Source organism: Oncorhynchus mykiss, chromosome 2, assembly GCF_013265735.2.
Source record: "Oncorhynchus mykiss isolate Arlee chromosome 2, USDA_OmykA_1.1, whole genome shotgun sequence".
NCBI lineage: Eukaryota > Metazoa > Chordata > Actinopteri > Salmoniformes > Salmonidae > Oncorhynchus > Oncorhynchus mykiss.
Window position 1 is genome coordinate 69,653,038 of NC_048566.1, and position 18,632 is coordinate 69,671,669.

General features: G+C 47.0%; 1 protein-coding gene across 4 annotated transcripts in view; it reads right to left on the reverse strand.

Moving 5' to 3' along the window:
- The window catches only part of LOC110494902 (breast cancer anti-estrogen resistance protein 1), a 118,534-nt gene that overhangs the window by 4,205 nt on the left and 95,697 nt on the right, over positions 1-18,632 (reverse strand). For all 4 annotated transcript variants that reach the window (XM_036954536.1, XM_036954526.1, XM_036954525.1 and 1 more), the window contains 3 exons: positions 9,364-9,519; positions 1,932-2,036; positions 506-1,720 (listed from right to left, as the gene is read on the reverse strand). In XM_036954536.1, the coding sequence (XP_036810431.1) occupies positions 506-1,720; positions 1,932-2,036; positions 9,364-9,519 (1,476 nt within the window). The remainder of the gene's footprint in view (positions 1-505; positions 1,721-1,931; positions 2,037-9,363; positions 9,520-18,632) is intronic.

The window sequence follows — 18,632 nt, forward strand, 5'->3', positions numbered from 1 at the left end:
TATCATATTGCCTTAAAATCATCTGTTCCTCTTGCATTTTCACAACCACAATACTGCTGCACGTGAGGGCAACAACAGCAGCAATGGACAGAGATAGTGATGATGTATGATGGGTATGTAGAGAAACACGCATGTACATGTGGTAATGATGATTGATGATGACACCTGAAGCAGTGCACCGAGGGAATATGTGTCGCCCACATGGGGAAGCCTTGTATGGGGCATTGATCTGCTGGCTGTGGTGTGGAAATGGAGATACACCGGGAGTCTATCCTCTCTCTCATCTCACACACTGGCGTATCATTGAACACAGACAGACACCATGGCTCGACATCCTTAACATAATCCATGGGCTAATGTAGAGTGCTGCTGATTGTTCCGAACCACCGTACCGCTATGAGGAAGTACTGGTGCTGTTGATTCAGAGTACCAATACACACCAAACTAATTCTCTACTGATAAATGAGGACATAAATGTGTGATGATTCATAAGAGGGGGTTTTACCTGTAAATGCACATAGTCATAGTCCTCCATCCAGCCCTCCTCTGTGGTCTCGTATGGCCGGTCACGGGTCTCCTCCTCGGCTGTGAGCTTGGGCGGGGACGGCAGGGGGCGGGACTGAATGTTGGCTCTCCCGTCTCCCATCTGATAGGCTGAGATGTTGTTGTTGGTCATCTGACCCATGAGGTCAGCGGCATGGGGGACGGGGGGCAGAGGAAGCTGCTGCTGCTTGTTTGTCCTTTTGAAGAGCAGCGAGGCGTTGCCATGGAGAAAGGAGGCCAGCTGTTTGGTGTCATCAGGCACACCCCGGGCACACATGACCAGCCGGTCCAGGTCATCCCCACTGCTGCCTGCTGAGGGCGTCATCAGGGCAGAAGGGGCCCAGGCCACAGCATCCAGAGCCTGGCTGTACTTGACAAGGCCCTGGAAGGCCTCCTCCATCTTCTGCACCTGCTTGCCCAGCTTGGCCTGTAACGTGCGGTCAGTGGCCTGGGCAGAGTTGGCCACAGCCCCCCTGGCAAACTCCAGCAGGTCCCTGACAGCTACCCTCATCCTGTCCACCGCCTGCCTGATGGCTGGCAGGTTGGCCTCCATCTGGGTGGGGCTGCGCCAGTTCCCACTGATGAAGGACATGAGGAGGGAGACAGAGCCCTCCACCCCCTGCTGCAGACGGGAGAGGCGCTCCATGGCCTGATCTAGATCCAGGATCAACAGTTTCCCTGGGCCGGCCTGGCTGGGCACCGCCGACTCCCTGACTGGCACCATGTCCAGAGAGGAGGTGGACAGGTTGCTGCGGGTGCTGCCCGTGCTGGAGGCAGACAGGCGTTTGAAGCTGACCGTCAGCTCCTCTGTGGCGCCCGCATCTCGCACCACCTGAGGGGGGATGTCATAGATGGAGTCTTCGCCTGCAGGCCGCTCGCGGGGGAAATCGTACACATCCTGGGGGTCATGGAGTCCACCCTTCCTCAGACTGGCGGGGATGTCGTAGATCTCCTGACCCAGGTGGGCGTCTGGGTGGTGCTTTCCGGTGAGGGGAGGGGGAGGGATATCGTACACATCTTCAGGGATGGGGGACTCAGGCCCCCCGGGGATAAGATAGCCCTGGTTCTGGCTCTCCAGACTCTTCAGCTTGGCAAAGTGGGGGGGCACGTCGTAGGTCTCCTCCCTGATAGGAGCGTCTGTAACATCCTTGCTGACGGAGGGTGGGAAGTCGTACACCTGGGAGGGAGACAGGGGCAACGTCAAACACACACTGTACTTAACCTCACTGCCATAGGACATCATAATGATGTCAAACACACATTCTGATAAGGAGAAGACACCACCTATCAAGTACAGATGGTAAAGCCCACTGTGACTGATGAGTCCCTCCTCTACGACAACAACAGACAGAGAGGATGTGTTAGTGGTGCAGTAGCTGCAGCCTCACCGTTTGCTGAGAGAGCAGTTGGCTCTTGTCCACACTGGGGGGTGTGTCATAGATGTCTTGACCACTGGGGGGGCCTTTCACCGCCATTGGGGGTGTGTCATACACCTGGATGGGGGGGGACGACACAATGCACAGAGAGATAAAACACACACACCCCGCAATAAAGAACAATATACATTAACACACATCAGATATACACACACACACACACACACACACACACACACACACACACACACACACACACACACACACACACACACACGTTCATACTTGCACACATACAGACATACACATAAATATACAATCAGCAATAAGAGCTCAGTTACAGCTGCAGCAGACTCAATTTATGAGCATATTAAAAAGGGAGGAACAAATGAAATCAAGCTTCTGAGGGCGTGCTGGATTAATGTGGAGGAGGTGAGGAGGGCGGGAGGGACCCAGACACTCTGCCCACTTTGTCCTCTAATCTCGTCTCTCCCTGGGGCCCCTCTTTTCTCCACTGCCTTCCCTACAAGGGGGGAGGGAGGGAGGGAGGCATTATTGAGGCTGCAGGCTGAGAGGGGGTCAGTGAGGGCACTGGCACACATAACATGAGGACCATCTCTCCCACTCCTACACAGAGGACACACATCCTGTCTGGGACTGCCCTGACACGCACACAGGGAGCTGGACGGACTGGAGCATGACCAAAGTTGTAAACAACTGAAGAAAATCTCTTATACAGCAGAGACCTTAACCTCAGTGCTAACTCTGTTCTGACTAAACCTCTGTGACACTGGTCAGTTGTGCCTTGCCTGACGACTCCCCATTAATTTATTTCCGCTGCTCTAGCGATCGCTACATTCATTCTGAAACTGACATCCTAAAGTCGTTGTTTAACTTCAAAATGAGGGGCACCGTACAAAACAAATTCATCAGCGATTGGATGGTCTCCAACAAATCTAACCAATCAGAGTATCATGTAAGCCGGCTCTGGCCCAACCCATCAGTTTCTGGGACCAATCAGAACAGTCAGAATGTGTTTACATTCTAGAAATCATGTGGGAGGGAGGCAAATCCAGACTCATCGTGAGTTGGCCCGGAGCAATGTGGATATGTAGGCAGGCAAAGTTGTACATGCATTCTCCATGGTAGGACATGTATGAAAACTATAAGGATATGTGTGTGATGCCCACAAAATGCAACATTCAAAATAATGTGGAGATATTTCTGCAACAATGCTGCAGAATGTGTGTTGAGAGGATGCCTATTGCAAAAACACTCTTTTCTAAGGCACTGTTAAAGTCAATACAATCCCATAATGCACTTCAGCCTGGAGCAGCGGCAAGGGAATTAACTTTGCCGTCAGTCTTGTATGAGTAAACTTCTGGAACACACTGCCCTGCAGCAGCCACAGTCCTGTCTCTCTCTCTCTCTCTCTCTCTCCAGCCCATGAAACCTCTGTTGTTTTGCACACTACTTTTACAGCTTTGATTAGTAGAGTATTTCACAACTACACTGAACAAAAATATGCAACAATTTCAAAGATTTGACTGAGTTACAGTTCATATGAGGAAATCAGTTAATTAAATTAATTCATTAGGCCCTAATCTATGGATTTCACATGATTGGAATACAGATATGCATCTGTTGGTCACAGATACCTTTTTAAAAAAGTAAGGGCTTGTATCAGAAAACAAGTCAGTGGCTGCGGTCCAAACACTTAAAAGACACACCCTAAAACCCTTTAGAACTACCTTAATGAGCAGCTTGGTGACCTAGAGGCCGCAGAGGGAGCACACGTGACACAGCATGCCAATTGCACGCTCTCTCAAAACTTGATACATCTGTGGCATTGTGTTGTGTGACAAAACAGCACATTTTAGAGTGGCCTTTTATTGTTCCCAGCACAAGGTGCACCTGTGCAATGAAGATGCAGTTTAATCAGCTTCTTGATGTGCCACACCTGTCAGGTGGATGGATTATATTGACAAAGGATAAATGCTCACTAACAGGGATGTAAATACATTTCTGCACATAAGTTTAGAGAAATAAAATGTTTCTGTTTATGGAATATTTCTGGGATATTGTATTTCAGCTCATGAAACATGGGACCAACACTTTACATGTTGCGTTTATATTTTTGTTCAGTATATATAGGTGATGATGGAAGTCACCAAGTCAATGAGATTGGTAATGAGTTTTAGTGGGCAGTTTAAAGCTACAGCTTTTAGGTTATTGGCTGTATTAAAAAGATATTTGTTGATAATAAACATCAGATTGATACACCATGTGTGACACACACGTACATTCACAAACACACAACCCAATCTACTTCCAGGGTCTGACAAGAGACACTCTCTAAAGTTTATGATGCTGAGGCAGGATTATCTGCTAGCTGGTTGTCAATGAGCGTTGCACCCGAGGAGGAACAGAGTAAGTGGTATCTAAGATTCAACTTCATCCTCGTTTCTCTATGACCTGACGGCAAACAGCAGCAGACAGACAAGCCAACTCCTCCATCCAATCCTGAACCCCTAATAACACACAGAAAATTGCACTCCCATCTCTCGCCATGTGACTGTCCCCAAACAAACAGATTAGCAATTATAATTCTGCACAAACAATGTGATACAATCTGTTCCCCGGGCCTTTGGGGAATTAGAGTGACAGAGGGAGGAGGCAAGAGGGACTACAGTATGAATAACAAATCCACCTCCACAACCATTGGGCACCTTGCCAAAACACTTTGTCAGAATCTTGAATTCATGCGATGTTGTTTGGAGTTGGTATTCAGTGGGTACACTGATCTGATCGCAGACAGTTTGGAGTGAAAATGAGATGGTTGTGTTACTCCTTTCAGCAGAAAACCAAAGCCAGGGCCCATTGGATTGTCCACTGAACCCACTGACTGATCTTAGGCCTGCTATCTGAACTTGAATGCAATGATATTCCTCCAGTCCCAGCACTATACTCTTTCTGACGCCGTCAAACAGCTTTTCCTCTCTTTCCCTCATTCTCTCCTCCCTCCAGCTGGTTCTCTTTCCCTCACTCTCTCCTCCCTCCAGCTGGTTCTCTTTCCCTCATTCTCTTCTCCCTCCAGCTGGTTCTCTTTCCCTCATTCTCCTCCCTCCAGCTGGTTCTCTTTCCCTCATTCTCTCCTCCCTCCAGCTGGTTCTCTTTCCCTCATTCTCTCCTCTCTCCAACTGGTTCTCTTTCCCTCATTCTCTCCTCCTTCCAGCTGGTTCTCTTTCCCTCATTCTCTCCTCCCTCCAGCTGGTTCTCTTTCCCTCATTCTCTCCTCCCTCCAGCTGGTTGTCTTTCCCTCATTCTCTCCTCCCTCCAGCTGGTTCTCTTTCCCTCATTCTCTCCTCTCTCCAACTGGTTCTCTTTCCCTCATTCTCTCCTCCCTCCAACTGGTTCTCTTTCCTTCATTCTCTCCTCCCTCCAACTGGTTCTCTTTCCTTCATTCTCTCCTCCCTCCAGCTGGTTCTCTTTCCCATTCTCTCCTCTCTCCAACTGGTTCTCTTTCCCTCATTCTCTCCTCCCTCCAGCTGGTTCTCTTTCCTTCATTCTCTCATCCCTCCAGCTGGTTCTCCTTCCTTCATTCTCTCCTCCCTCCAGCTGGTTATCTTTCCCTCATTCTCTCCTCCCTCCAGCTGGTTCTCTTTCCCTCATTCTCTCCTCCCTCCAACTGGTTCTCTTTCTCTCATTCTCTCCTCCCTCCAGCTGGTTATCTTTCCCTCATTCTCTCCTCCCTCCAGCTGGATCTCTTTCCCTCATTCTCTCCTCCCTCCAGCTGGTTCTCTTTCCCTCATTCTCTCCTCCCTCCAACTGGTTCTCTTTCCCTCATTCTCTCCTCCCTCCAGCTGGTTCTCTTTCCCTCATTCTCTAATCCCTACAGCTGGTTCTCTTTCCCTCATTCTCCTCCCTCCAGCCAGTTTTCTTTCCTTCATTCTCTCCTCCCTCCAAGTGGTTCTCTTTCCCTCATTCTCTCCTCCCTCCAGCTGGTTCTCTTTCCCTCATTCTCTCCTCCCTCCAGCTGGATCTCTTTCCCTCATTCTCTCCTCCCTCCAGCTGGTTCTCTTTCCCTCATTTTCTCCTCCCTCCAGCTGGTTCTCTTTCCCTCATTCTCTCCTCCCTCCAACTGGTTCTCTTTCCCTCATTCTCTCCTCCCTCCAGCTGATTCTATTTCCCTCATTCTCTCCTCCCTCCAACTGGTTCTCTTTCCCTCATTCTCTCCTCCCTCCAGCTGGTTCTCTTTCCCTCATTCTCTCCTCCCTCCAGCTGGTTCTCTTTCCTTCATTTTCTCCTCCCTCCAGCTGGATCTCTTTCCCTCATTCTCTCCTCCTTCCAGCTGGTTCTCTTTCCCTCTCTTTTACCATGTCTTGCAGCCATTTGTCCTGATATGTTGTGCTTGAATGCATGTGACTTGTTTTGGGAATAGATGATGTCAGTAGAGAGAATGGCTGTGTGTTTCTCTATCTGCTTCAGGAGCCTGTGTGTGTGCCTGTGCCTGTGTGCCTGTGTGCCTGTGTGCCTGTCTGTCTGTCTGTCTGTCTGTCTGTCTGTCTCTGTGTGTGTGTGTGTGTGTGTGTGTGTGTGTGTGTGTGTGTGTGTGAGTGAGGATGGATGACACAGGAAGTGGGTTCACCTTCCGATCCAGAGCGCATGCAGCTCAGGACACGCTGCTCACTGTGCTTTGTGGAAAAATACAACCTTTTTCTAACGCCTCCAGACAATGAAATATCTACTTCCCCTGCTAGTAATGTATGACCTCCTCTAAAAATAAATGTGGAATCCCAGAGCTGCCGTGGGTTTAAACACACAAAGAGAGTGAGAGAGAGAGACAGAGAGAGAGGGAGAGAGAGGGGAGAGAGGGACAGAGAGAGAGACAGAGAGAGAGGGAGAGAGAGAGGGAGAGAGAGAGGGAGAGAGAGACAGAGAGAGAGGGACAGAGAGAGATACAGAGAGAGAGACAGAGAGAGAGACAGAGAGAGAGGGAGAGAGGGACAGAGAGAGAGACAGAGAGAGAGAGAGAGACAGAGAGAGAGGGAGAGAAAGAGAGAGAGAGACAGACAGACAGACAGACAGACAGAGAGAGAGGAAGAGAGAGAGGGAGAGAGGGACAGAGAGAGAAACAGAGAGAGGGAGAGAGGGACAGAGAGAGATACAGAGAGAGACAGAGAGAGAGACAGAGAGGGACAGAGAGAGAGAGAGAGAGACAGAGAGGGAGAGAGACAGAGCAACAGAGAGAGGTTTAATATTCCCAATACATCAGATAATAATGAGAGGTTAATGAGACACTTCGTAGAAAGACGACCAATCGAGTCAGGAAGTGTGTCTAAGCCAGCAGAGAGGAAAAATAGCCATCAATCTTGTGGAGGGGACGAAATTACTTCAGTGACATCAGAGACAATAAGTGGCGAGGCAGGACAGTGAGAGGACATGAATACCACACCCCCTCTCATACACAGGACACCACCATCACTGGGGTGGTCAAGGGTAAGAGGTCAAAACTAGTGTGGCTCAATTGCTGATGATATGGAAGATGAGAAATTGTATCTTCAATGATTTGTGTCTGTATGTGGGTGTATTACTGTATACTAGAGAAGCGAGAGAGTGCAGCATTTGAACATAAATACAGGTGAGAGAGAGAGAGAGAGATAGAGAGAGAGAGAGAGAGAGATGAGGCAGTGAATGAACTGAGAGAGAAAGCATACAGGACATTCTACGCCATTAAACAACTAATTCAAATTGAAATACCTATTAAAATTTGGCCAAAACAAATTGAATATGTCATTGAACCAATTGCAGCGAGGTGTGGGGTCCACTTGCAAACACCCCATTGAAACCCTGCATGCAGAGTTCTGTAAGATTCTCCTACATGTCCAGAGGAAAACTACAAACAATGCATGCAGGGCAGAATTAGGCCAATATCCACTAATAATAAAAACTCAAAAAAGAGCAATTCAGTTTTGGAAACATATAAAATACAGTGACCCCCTCTCATATTATTACCAAGCCCTGCAATGCCAAGAGCTGAGCAAAGAATAGAGTCCCCTCATCCAGCTGGTCCTGGGGCTGAGTTCACAAACCTGTTCTACTAACACACTGAAGCCTCAGGACCAGAACATCCAATCAATCAGAATTAAACAAATTACAACACAATCAATTATTGGGAAACACAAGCAGAAAGCAAAATGCAGTGCTATCTGGCCCTAAATCGACAGTACACTATGGCAAACAATTTGACCATGGTTACTGATCAGAACCTGAGAAAAACCTTGACAAAGTATAGGCTCAGTGAGCACAGACTTGCCATTGAGAAGGGTAGACACAGGAAAACTTGGCTCCCTGTAGAGGAAAGGCTGTGCAACCACTGCACAACAGCAGAACATGAGATGGAGCTGCATTTTTGACAAAATGCCAAAAATATAAAACAATTAGAGACTGTCATTTCCCCAAATTTGAAACCCTTATTCAAGGTTTCAAAGACCTCTGAGAGTAGGCTACCCTTCCTGTTGGGGGAGGACGCAGAGAGCTGTGGGTTGGCAGCGCACAACATTGCTGCCTGCCGTAAGGGACATGATACCATGAGGGACAGTATCTGACAGACCAATCAACCTGCACAGACCAATCAACCTGCACATATCCTCTACTGTATGCTTATACTGTAGGCAATATGTACATTGTTACGTCATGCCAATAAAGCAAATTGAATTGAAATTGAGAGGGAGATGGGGAGAGAGAGAGAGAGAGAGAGAGAGACAGAGAGAGAGAGAGAGAGAGACAGAGAGAGAGAGAGAGACAGAGACAGAGAGACAGAGAGAGAGAGAGAGAGAGAGAGACAGAGAGAGAGAGAGAGATGGGGAGAGAGAGAGACAGAGAGACAGAGAGACAGAGAGAGAGAGAGCGAGAGAGAGGGAGGGAGATGGGGAGAGAGAGAGAGAGCGAGAGAGAGAGGGAGATGGGGAGAGAGAGAGAGCGAGAGAGAGACAGAGAGAGCGAGAGAGACAGAGAGAGAGAGAGAGAGAGAGAGAGAGAGAGAGAGAGAGAGGGAGGGAGATGGGGAGAGAGAGAGCGAGGGAGATGGGGAGAGAGAGAGCGAGGGAGATGGGGAGAGAGAGAGAGAGAGATGGGGGGAGAGAGAGAGAGAGAGAGAGAGAGAGAGAGACAGAGAGAGAGAGAGAGAGATGGGAGAGAGAGAGAGCGAGAGACAGAGAGAGAGAGACAGAGAGAGTGAGAGAGACAGAGAGAGGGAGGGAGATGGGGAGAGAGAGAGAGAGCGAGAGAGAGAGGGAGATGGGGAGAGAGAGAGAGAGAGAGAGAGAGAGAGACAGAGACAGAGAGAGAGAGAGAGAGAGAGAGAGAGAGAGAGAGAGAGAGAGAGATAGGGAGAGAGAGAGAGCAAGAGAGAGACAGAGAGAGAGACAAGCTGACTCCTCACCTGTTGGCTGTACTGGGCGCGGGTTGGGGGAACGTCATAAATATCCTGTGACTGCTGGGAGGGAGGCATGTGTCTGGGGGGGACGTCATACTCCTCCTGCTCCGACATTCCCGTGTCATACACATACACCTGGCCCACCCGCGTCGGCACCACCACCTGACGGAGAGAGAGAGCGAGAGAGGCATGAGGTTAGTGGAATGGTCCGTTATAAGATTTTAGCAAATTGATGCATCTTTAAGTCTTATGTACAGTTGAAGTCAGAAGTTTACATACACCTTAGCCTAATACATTTAAACTCAGTTTTTCACAATTCCTGGCATTCAATCCTAGTAAAAATGCCCTGTCTTAGGTCAGTTAGGATCACCACTTTATTTTAAGAATGTGAAACGTCAGAATAATAGTAGAGAGAATGATTTATTTCAGCTTTTATGTGTTTCATCACATTCCCAGTGGGTCAGTAGTTTACATACACTCAATTAGTATTTGGTAGCGTTGCCTTCAAATTGTTTTACTTGGGTCAAACATTTCGGGTAGCCTTCCACAAGCTTCCCACAATAAATTGGGTGAATTTTGTTCCATTCCTCCAAGTTAGGTTTGTAGGCCTCCTTGCTCACACACGCTTTTTCAGTTCTGCCCACACATTTTCTATAGGATTGAGGTCAGGGCTTTGTGATGGCCACTCCAATACCTTGACTTTGTTGTCCTTGAGCCATTTTGCCACAACTTTGGAAGTATGCTTGGGGTCACTGTCCATTTGGAAGACCCATTTGCGACCAAGCTTTAACTTCTTGACTGATGTATTGAGATGTTGCTTCAATATATCCATGTAATTTTCCTCCCTCGTGATGCCATCCATTTTGTGAAGTGCACCAGTCCCTCCTGCAGCAAATCAGTCTTAGTGTATGTAAACTTCTGACCCACTGGAATTGTGATACAGTGTTGTTGTGATACAATTATAAGTGAAATAATCTGTCTGTAAACAATTGTTGGAAAAATTACTTGTGTCATGCACAAAGTAGATGTCCTAAACAACTTGCTAAAACTATAACAAGAAATTAACAAGAAATTTGTGGTTGAAAACCGTGTTTTAATGACTCCAACCTAAGTGTATGTAAACTTCCCACTTCAACTGTACTTTATAAAAGAGTGTAAAAACACCAGCAAATCAGCTCCAAGTGATTTCAATGTTCTTCTGTTCCAAAGTATTCCCATACATAACAGAGAGATATACGCTGACTGTACAGAACAGCCTTCAGAACAGCCTCAATTCATCTGGGTATGGACTCTACAAGCTGTTGAAAGTGTTGAAAGTGGTCTTGATACACATGGGAATCTGTTGAATGTGAAAAACCCAGCAATGTTGCAGTTCTTGACACACTCAAACCATTGTGCCTGGCACCTAAATCTTTTGTCCTGCCTATTTACCCTCTGAATGGCACACATGCACAATCAATGTCTCAATTGTCTCAAGGCTTAAAAATCCTTCTTTAACCTGATTTAACAAATGGATCATTTTTTAAATTTTTTTTTTCACCTTTATTTAACCAGGTAGGCTAGTTGAGAACAAGTTCTCATTTGCAACTGCGACCTGGCCAAGATAAGGCATAGCAGTGTGAACAGACAACACAGAGTTACACATGGAGTAAACAATTAACAAGTCAATAACACAGTAGAAAAAAGGAAAGTCTATATATACATTGTGTGCAAAAGGCATGAGAAGGTAGGCAAATAATTACAATTATGCAGATTAACACTGGAGTGATAAATGATCAGAAGGTTATGTACAGGTAGAGATATTGGTGTGCAAAAGAGCAGAAAAATAAATAAATAAAAACAGTATGGGGATGAGGTAGGTGAAAATGGGTGGGCTATTTACCAATAGACTATGTACAGCTGCAGCGATCGGTTAGCTGCTCAGATAGCAGATGTTTGAAGTTGGTGAGGGAGATAAAAGTCTCCAACTTCAGCGATTTTTGCAATTCGTTCCAATCACAGGCAGCAGAGAACTGGAACGAAAGGCGGCCAAATGAGGTGTTGGCTTTAGGGATGATCAGTGAGATACACCTGCTGGAGCGCGTGCTACGGATGGGTGTTGCCATCGTAACCAGTGAACTGAGATAAGGCGGAGCTTTACCTAGCATGGACTTGTAGATGACCTGGAGCCAGTGGGTCTGGCGACGAATATGTAGCGAGGGCCAGCCGACTAGAGCATACAAGTCGCAGTGGTGGGTGGTATAAGGTGCTTTAGTGACAAAACGGATGGCACTGTGATAAACTGCATCCAGTTTGCTGAGTAGAGTGTTGGAAGCAATTTTGTAGATGACATCGCCGAAGTCGAGGATCGGTAGGATAGTCAGTTTTACTAGGGTAAGTTTGGCGGCGTGAGTGAAGGAGGCTTTGTTGCGGAATAGAAAGCCGACTCTTGATTTGATTTTCGATTGGAGATGTTTGATATGGGTCTGGAAGGAGAGTTTAGAGTCTAGCCAGACACCTAGGTACTTATAGATGTCCACATATTCAAGGTCGGAACCATCCAGGGTGGTGATGCTGGTCAGGCGTGCGGGTGCAGGCAGCGAACGGTTGAAAAGCATGCATTTGGTTTTACTAGCGTTTAAGAGCAGTTGGAGGCCACGGAAGGAGTGCTGTATGGCATTGAAGCTCGTTTGGAGGTTAGATAGCACAGTGTCCAAGGACGGGCCGTAAGTATATAGAATGGTGTCGTCTGCGTAGAGGTGGATCAGGGAATCGCCCGCAGCATGAGAAACATCATTGATATATACAGAGAAAAGAGTCGGCCCGAGAATTGAACCCTGTGGCACCCCCATAGAGACTGCCAGAGGACCGGACAGCATGCCCTCCGATTTGACACACTGAACTCTGTCTGCAAAGTAATTGGTGAACCAGGCAAGGCAGTCATCCGAAAAACCGAGGCTACTGAGTCTGCCGATAAGAATACGGTGATTGACAGAGTCGAAAGCCTTGGCAAGGTCTATGAAGACGGCTGCACAGTACTGTCTTTTATCGATGGCGGTTATGATATCGTTTAGTACCTTGAGCGTGGCTGAGGTACACCCGTGACCGGCTCGGAAACCAGATTGCACAGCGGAGAAGGTACGGTGGGATTCAAGATGGTCAGTGATCTGTTTGTTGACTTGGCTTTCGAAGACCTTAGATAGGCAGGGCAGGATGGATATTGGTCTGTAACAGTTTGGGTCCAGGGTGTCGCCCCCTTTGAAGAGGGGGATGACTGCGGCAGCTTTCCAATCCTTGGGGATCTCAGACGATATGAAAGAGAGGTTGAACAGGCTGGTAATAGGGGTTGCGACAATGGCGGCGGATAGTTTCAGGAATAGAGGGTCCAGATTGTCAAGCCCAGCTGATTTGTACGGGTCCAGGTTTTGCAGCTCTTTCAGAACATCTGCTATCTGGATTTGGGTAAAGGAGAACCTGGAGAGGCTTGGGCGAGTAGCTGCGGGGGGGGGGAGCTGTTGGACGAGGTTGGAGTAGCCAGGCGGAAGGCATGGCCAGCCGTTGAGAAATGCTTGTTGAAGTTTTCGATAATCATGGATTTATCGGTGGTGACCGTGTTACCTAGCCTCAGTGCAGTGGGCAGCTGGGAGGAGGTGCTCTTGTTCTCCATGGATTTCACAGTGTCCCAGAACTTTTTGGAGTTGGAGCTACAAGATGCAAACTTCTGCCTGAAGAAGTTGGCTTTAGCTTTCCTGACTGACTGTGTGTATTGGTTCCTGACTTCCCTGAACAGTTGCATATCGCGGGGACTGTTCGATGTTAGTGCAGTCCGCCACAGGATGTTTTTGTGCTGGTCGAGGGCAGTCAGGTCTGGAGTGAACCAGGGGCTATATCTGTTCTTAGTTCTGCATTTTTTGAACGGAGCATGCTTATCTAAAATGGTGAGGAAGTTACTTTTAAAGAAAGACCAGGCATCCTCAACTGACGGGATGAGGTCAATGTCCTTCCAGGATACCCGGGCCAGGTCGATTAGAAAGGCCTGCTCACAGAAGTGTTTTAGGGAGCGTTTGACAGTGATGAGGGGTGGTCGTTTGACTGCGGCTCCATAGCGGATACAGGCAATGAGGCAGTGATCGCTGAGATCCTGGTTGAAGACAGCGGAGGTGTATTTGGAGGGCCAGTTGGTCAGGATGACGTCAATGAGGGTGCCCTTGTTTACAGAGTTAGGGTTGTACCTGGTGGGTTCCTTGATGATTTGAGTGAGATTGAGGGCATCTAGCTTAGATTGTAGGACTGCCGGGGTGTTAAGCATATCCCAGTTTAGGTCACCTAACAGAACAAACTCTGAAGCTAGATGGGGGGCGATCAATTCACAAATGGTGTCCAGGGCACAGCTGGGAGCTGAGGGGGGTCGGTAGCAGGCGGCAACAGTGAGAGACTTATTTCTGGAGAGAGTAATTTTCAAAATTAGTAGTTCGAACTGTTTGGGTATGGACCTGGAAAGTATGACATTACTTTGCAGGCTATCTCTGCAGTAGACTGCAACTCCTCCTCCTTTGGCAGTTCTATCTTGACGGAAGATGTTATAGTTGGGTATGGAAATCTCAGAATTTTTGGTGGCCTTCCTGAGCCAGGATTCAGACATGGCAAGGACATCAGGGTTAGCAGAGTGTGCTAGAGCAGTGAGTAAGACAAACTTAGGGAGGAGGCTTCTGATGTTGACATGCATGAAACCAAGGCTTTTTCGATCACAGAAGTCAACAAATGAGGGTGCCTGGGGACATGCAGGGCCTGGGTTTACCTCCACATCACCCGCGGAACAGAGAAGGAGTAGTATGAGGGTGCGGCTGAAGGCTATCAAAACTGGTCGCCTAGGGCGTTGGGGACAGAGAATAAGAGGAGCAGGTTTCTGGGCATGGTAGAATATATTCAGGGCATAATGCGCAAACAGGGGTATGGTGGGGTGCGGGTACAGCGGAGGTAAGCCCAGGCACTGGGTGATGATGAGAGAGGTTGTATCTCTGGACATGCTGGTTGTAATGGGTGAGGTCACCGCATGTGTGGGGGGTGGGACAAAGGAGGTAACAGGGGTATAAAGAGTGGAACTAGGGGCTCCATTGTAAACTAAAACAATGATAACTAACCTGCACAACAGTATACAAGGCATATTGACATTTGAGAAAGACATACAGCGAGGCATACAGTAATCACAGGTGTTGAATTGGGAGAGCTAGCTAAAACAGTAGGTGAGACAACAGCTAATCAGCTAGCACAACAACAGCAGGTAGAATGGCGATTGATTAGGCAGAGAGGGTCGGATTAACTACACACAGAGCCTAAGTGCGGCTGGGGCCGACAGATAAAACATAAACAAGCAGAATGGATTACCGTGATTAATGGACAGTCCAGCATGCATCAGCTATGTAGCCAAGTGATCAGTGTCCAAGGGGCAGCGGTGGATGGGGCAGGGAAGCTGGACTGGCGAGTGTTATCCAGGTTAGAAAACTAACAATGACCAAATAGCTTGTAGCCAGTTAGCTGGTTAGCTTCTGGAGGTTCTTGAGTGTGTTCTAAAAATGTAAAGATAATAGCGGTTCCGTATCACATTGGGTGAGGCAGGTTACCGGAAGGTATAAACAAATTAAAAATCGAAAAGGGGTAGAAAGTAAATATGGGTTCAGTGAGTGTTTGGGACGCGGCGATTCAGACGGTTAGCAGGCCTGTGCTAACAAGCTAACAGTTAGTAGACGGTGCTAAACACGGTAGCAGTTAGCGGACCGGGCTAAACAAGCTAGCAGTTAGCAGGCCGAATTTGCAAGCAAGGAGATAGCAAGGGCTAGAGAGTTAGCCTTTGGGGACGTCGCGATGGGGGTATCTGTTTATTCCTCTTCATGCGGTGACAACGATGGACCGGTCGTGGGTCTGGATATTGTAGCCCAGGAGCTCAAAATGTTCCGTTTGCGATGGGAATCCGGGGATGAAAAATAAAAATAAAATAATAAATAGGTCCGTTATGCTCTGGTTAGAGTCGCGTTGTTCGAACTGGCGAGAGCTTAGCTTTCACCTGGATTCACCTGGTCAGTCTATGTCATGGAAAGAGCAGGTGTTCCAATTGCAATGAACATTCAGTGTACATGATCATGTACAAATGTAAGCAAGGTTTGAAATGATAATGTTTTAGTGAAATATTACATCTGTTTGGGCTTATTGCAGTCAATTTGCAGTTTACTACTAATTGGTAATTATGTTCCGGTCCCCTGACCTTCCACTCAAGAAAAAATTGTCCCACGGCTGAATCTAGTTGATGATCCCAGCCGTAGATGATAACAGTAGAGAACACATTATATTCACTCAAGACTCAATCTTAATGAAATTCCCCTGACCCACAGTGAGGAGCCAAAACAGCCTGTAACAGAGTCAAGGTCTGGATTAACCCAAGAGGCAGTAAAAACAGAATGGAGGTCTTGGCAGGTCAGTGTGGGAACAACGCCTGTCCTATTGTCTGCCTATTTACCCACAGTATTATAGTCTCAGTGTTATGTCAACTGTCTGGGCCTGGGAAATGAAAACAGACTGACTGATAACAGCATACTGGCTGCTCTCAATACAGAGACAGTAACTGGAACATAAGCATCCATCCAAACTAGTACTCAGATTTAGTATTCAATACATCACAGGATATTGAAAATCAAATCATTAGCACTTCCTATCAGGACCATATCATGTCATGTCACCACCACATAATGTCCTGCATCAGTGCTCCTTGGAAGTCTATCTGAGCACCTCTGGCTGTGTGTGTGTGTGTGTGTGTGTCTTTCTCCTCTCCTCTCACTTCCTTTAATCTGGCCCTGCTATCGATCCCCTGCAGGCAAGGGCTATGGAATCACACAGATAAGGAATGTTGTTATCTCTCTCCCAATCAGGGCACTGGGGAAATCTCTGATTATCTACTCCCAGCTACAGATACACTGCTGCTGCTGCCTTCACTACTGATGGGAGAGGAAACTAGCAGTCCAATCACACACACATGCCTGCACACACACCAGTGGTAATAAACCGTTTGCAACCTCCCAACTACAGTACCAGTCAAAAGTTTGGACACACCTACTCATGGGTTTTTCTTTATTTTGACTATTTTCTACATTGTAGAATAATAGTTAAGCCATCAAAACTATGAAATAACACATGGAACCATGTAGTAACCAAGAAAGTGTTAAACAAATCAAAATATATGTTACATTTAAAATTCTTCAAAGTAGCCACCCTTTGCCTTGATGACAGCTTTTCACACTCTTGGCATTCTCTCAACCAGCTTCATGAGGTAGTCACGTGGAATGCATTTCAATTAACAGGTGTGCCTTGTTAAAAGTTCATATGTGGAATTCCTTTCCTTCTTAATGTGTTTGAGCCAATCAATTGTGTTGTGACAAGGTAGGGGTGGTATACAGAAGATAACACGATTTGGTAAAAGACCAAGTCCACATTATGGTAAGAACAGCTCAAATAAACAAAGAGAAATGACCGTCCATCATTACTTTAAGACATGAAGGTCAGTCAATCCGGCACATTTCAAGAACTTTGAAAGTTTCTTCAAGTGCAGTTGCAAAAACCATCAATCTGATGAAACTGGCTCTCATGAGGTCCGCCACAGGAAATAAAGACCCAGAGTTACCTCTTCTGCAGAGGATAGGTTCATTAGAGTTACCAGTCTCAGAAATTGCAGCCCAAATAAATGCTTCACAGAGTTCAAGTAACAGACGCGTATCTCAACATCCCTGTTCAGAGGAGCCTGCATGAATCAGGCCTTCATGGTCGAATTGCTGCAAAGAAACAGCTATTAAAGGACACCAATAAGAAGAAGAAACTTAATTGGGCCAAGAAACATGAGCAATAGACATTAGACCGGTGGAAATCTGTCCTTTGGTCTGATGAGTCCAAATTTGAGATTTTTGGTTCCAACCGCCGTGTCTTTGTGAGAGGCAGAGTAGGTGAACATGTGTGGTTCCCACCATGAAGCATTGAGGAGGCAGTGTGATGTGGGGGGTGCTATGCTGGTGACAATGTCGGTTATTTATTTAGAATTCAAGGCACACTTAACCAGCACGGCTACCACAGCATTCTGCTGCGATATGCCCATCCCATCTGGTTCGCGCTTAGTGGGACTATCATTTGTTTTTCAACAGGACAATGACTCAACACCTCCAGGCTGTGTAAGGGCTATTTGACCAATAAGGAGAGTGATGGAGTGCTGCATCAGATGACCTGGCCTCCACAATCACCTGACCTCAACCCAATTGAGATGGTTTGGGATGAGTTGGACTGCAGAGTGAAGGAAAAGCAGCCAACAAGTGCTCAGCATATGTGGGAACTCCTTCAAGACTGTTGGAAAAGCATTCCAGGTGATGATGGTTGAGAGAATGCCAAGAGTGTGCAAAGCTGTCATCATGGTAGAGGGTGGCTACTTTGAAGAATCTAAACTATAAAATATATTTTCATTTGTTTAACAGTTGTGATGTCTTCACAATTATTCTACAATGTAGAACGTTCAAAAAAATTAAGAAAAACCCTTGAATGAGTAGGTGTGTCCAAACTTTTGACTAGTACTGTATATGTGATAAATATAGAAAATGCACTGTACTGTTTGTTCTCTGTTTAGTGTCATTTTTGCCTCAGTGGATATAATATTTGGTGATTGGTGTGTATTTGGCACACGTACAGCTAGGCTTACGCACTAATGGCAGAAAAAAAAGATGACAGAAAAACCTCAATGTAGCCTATATATATGAATTGCACAAAAATTATGCATGTATGGATTTTTTCATGCATTGTTTTCTCTTAATTCAACCTGCCCGCCACCCACCCACACACCCGCCCTTCATCCACACAATATTTCATGACCCTAATCCCGCCCACCCAGCGGATATAACCGCGGGATTTGGGGTTATGAGTAAAAACACACACGAGCGCAGTCAATCCCATTTCCAAAAAAACTGAAAGGATCCCTGGTCCTTTCCTCTGGAGCCTAGGCTACAGTAAGGGTGTGTGGTTCTGGTCGTGTCTGCTAGCCTGTCTCTTCTCAGTGCCAGACAAGGGCAAAACTAAACATGAAGAAGCAAGCTGAGGAGATCTCTAGACGTCACTGAAGCAGCCATGCCTAGCTCACTATGGGTTTCAGAGGCGATAACTTCACAGAGTTCTGACAGGTTCCCCTGGTCCCATCCCCCCTTCTCTCTAGCTGATCCCCTCACTGCCAGACACCCCACATCCCCTCTGGACACCCCAGTGAGGAACGAGGGGAG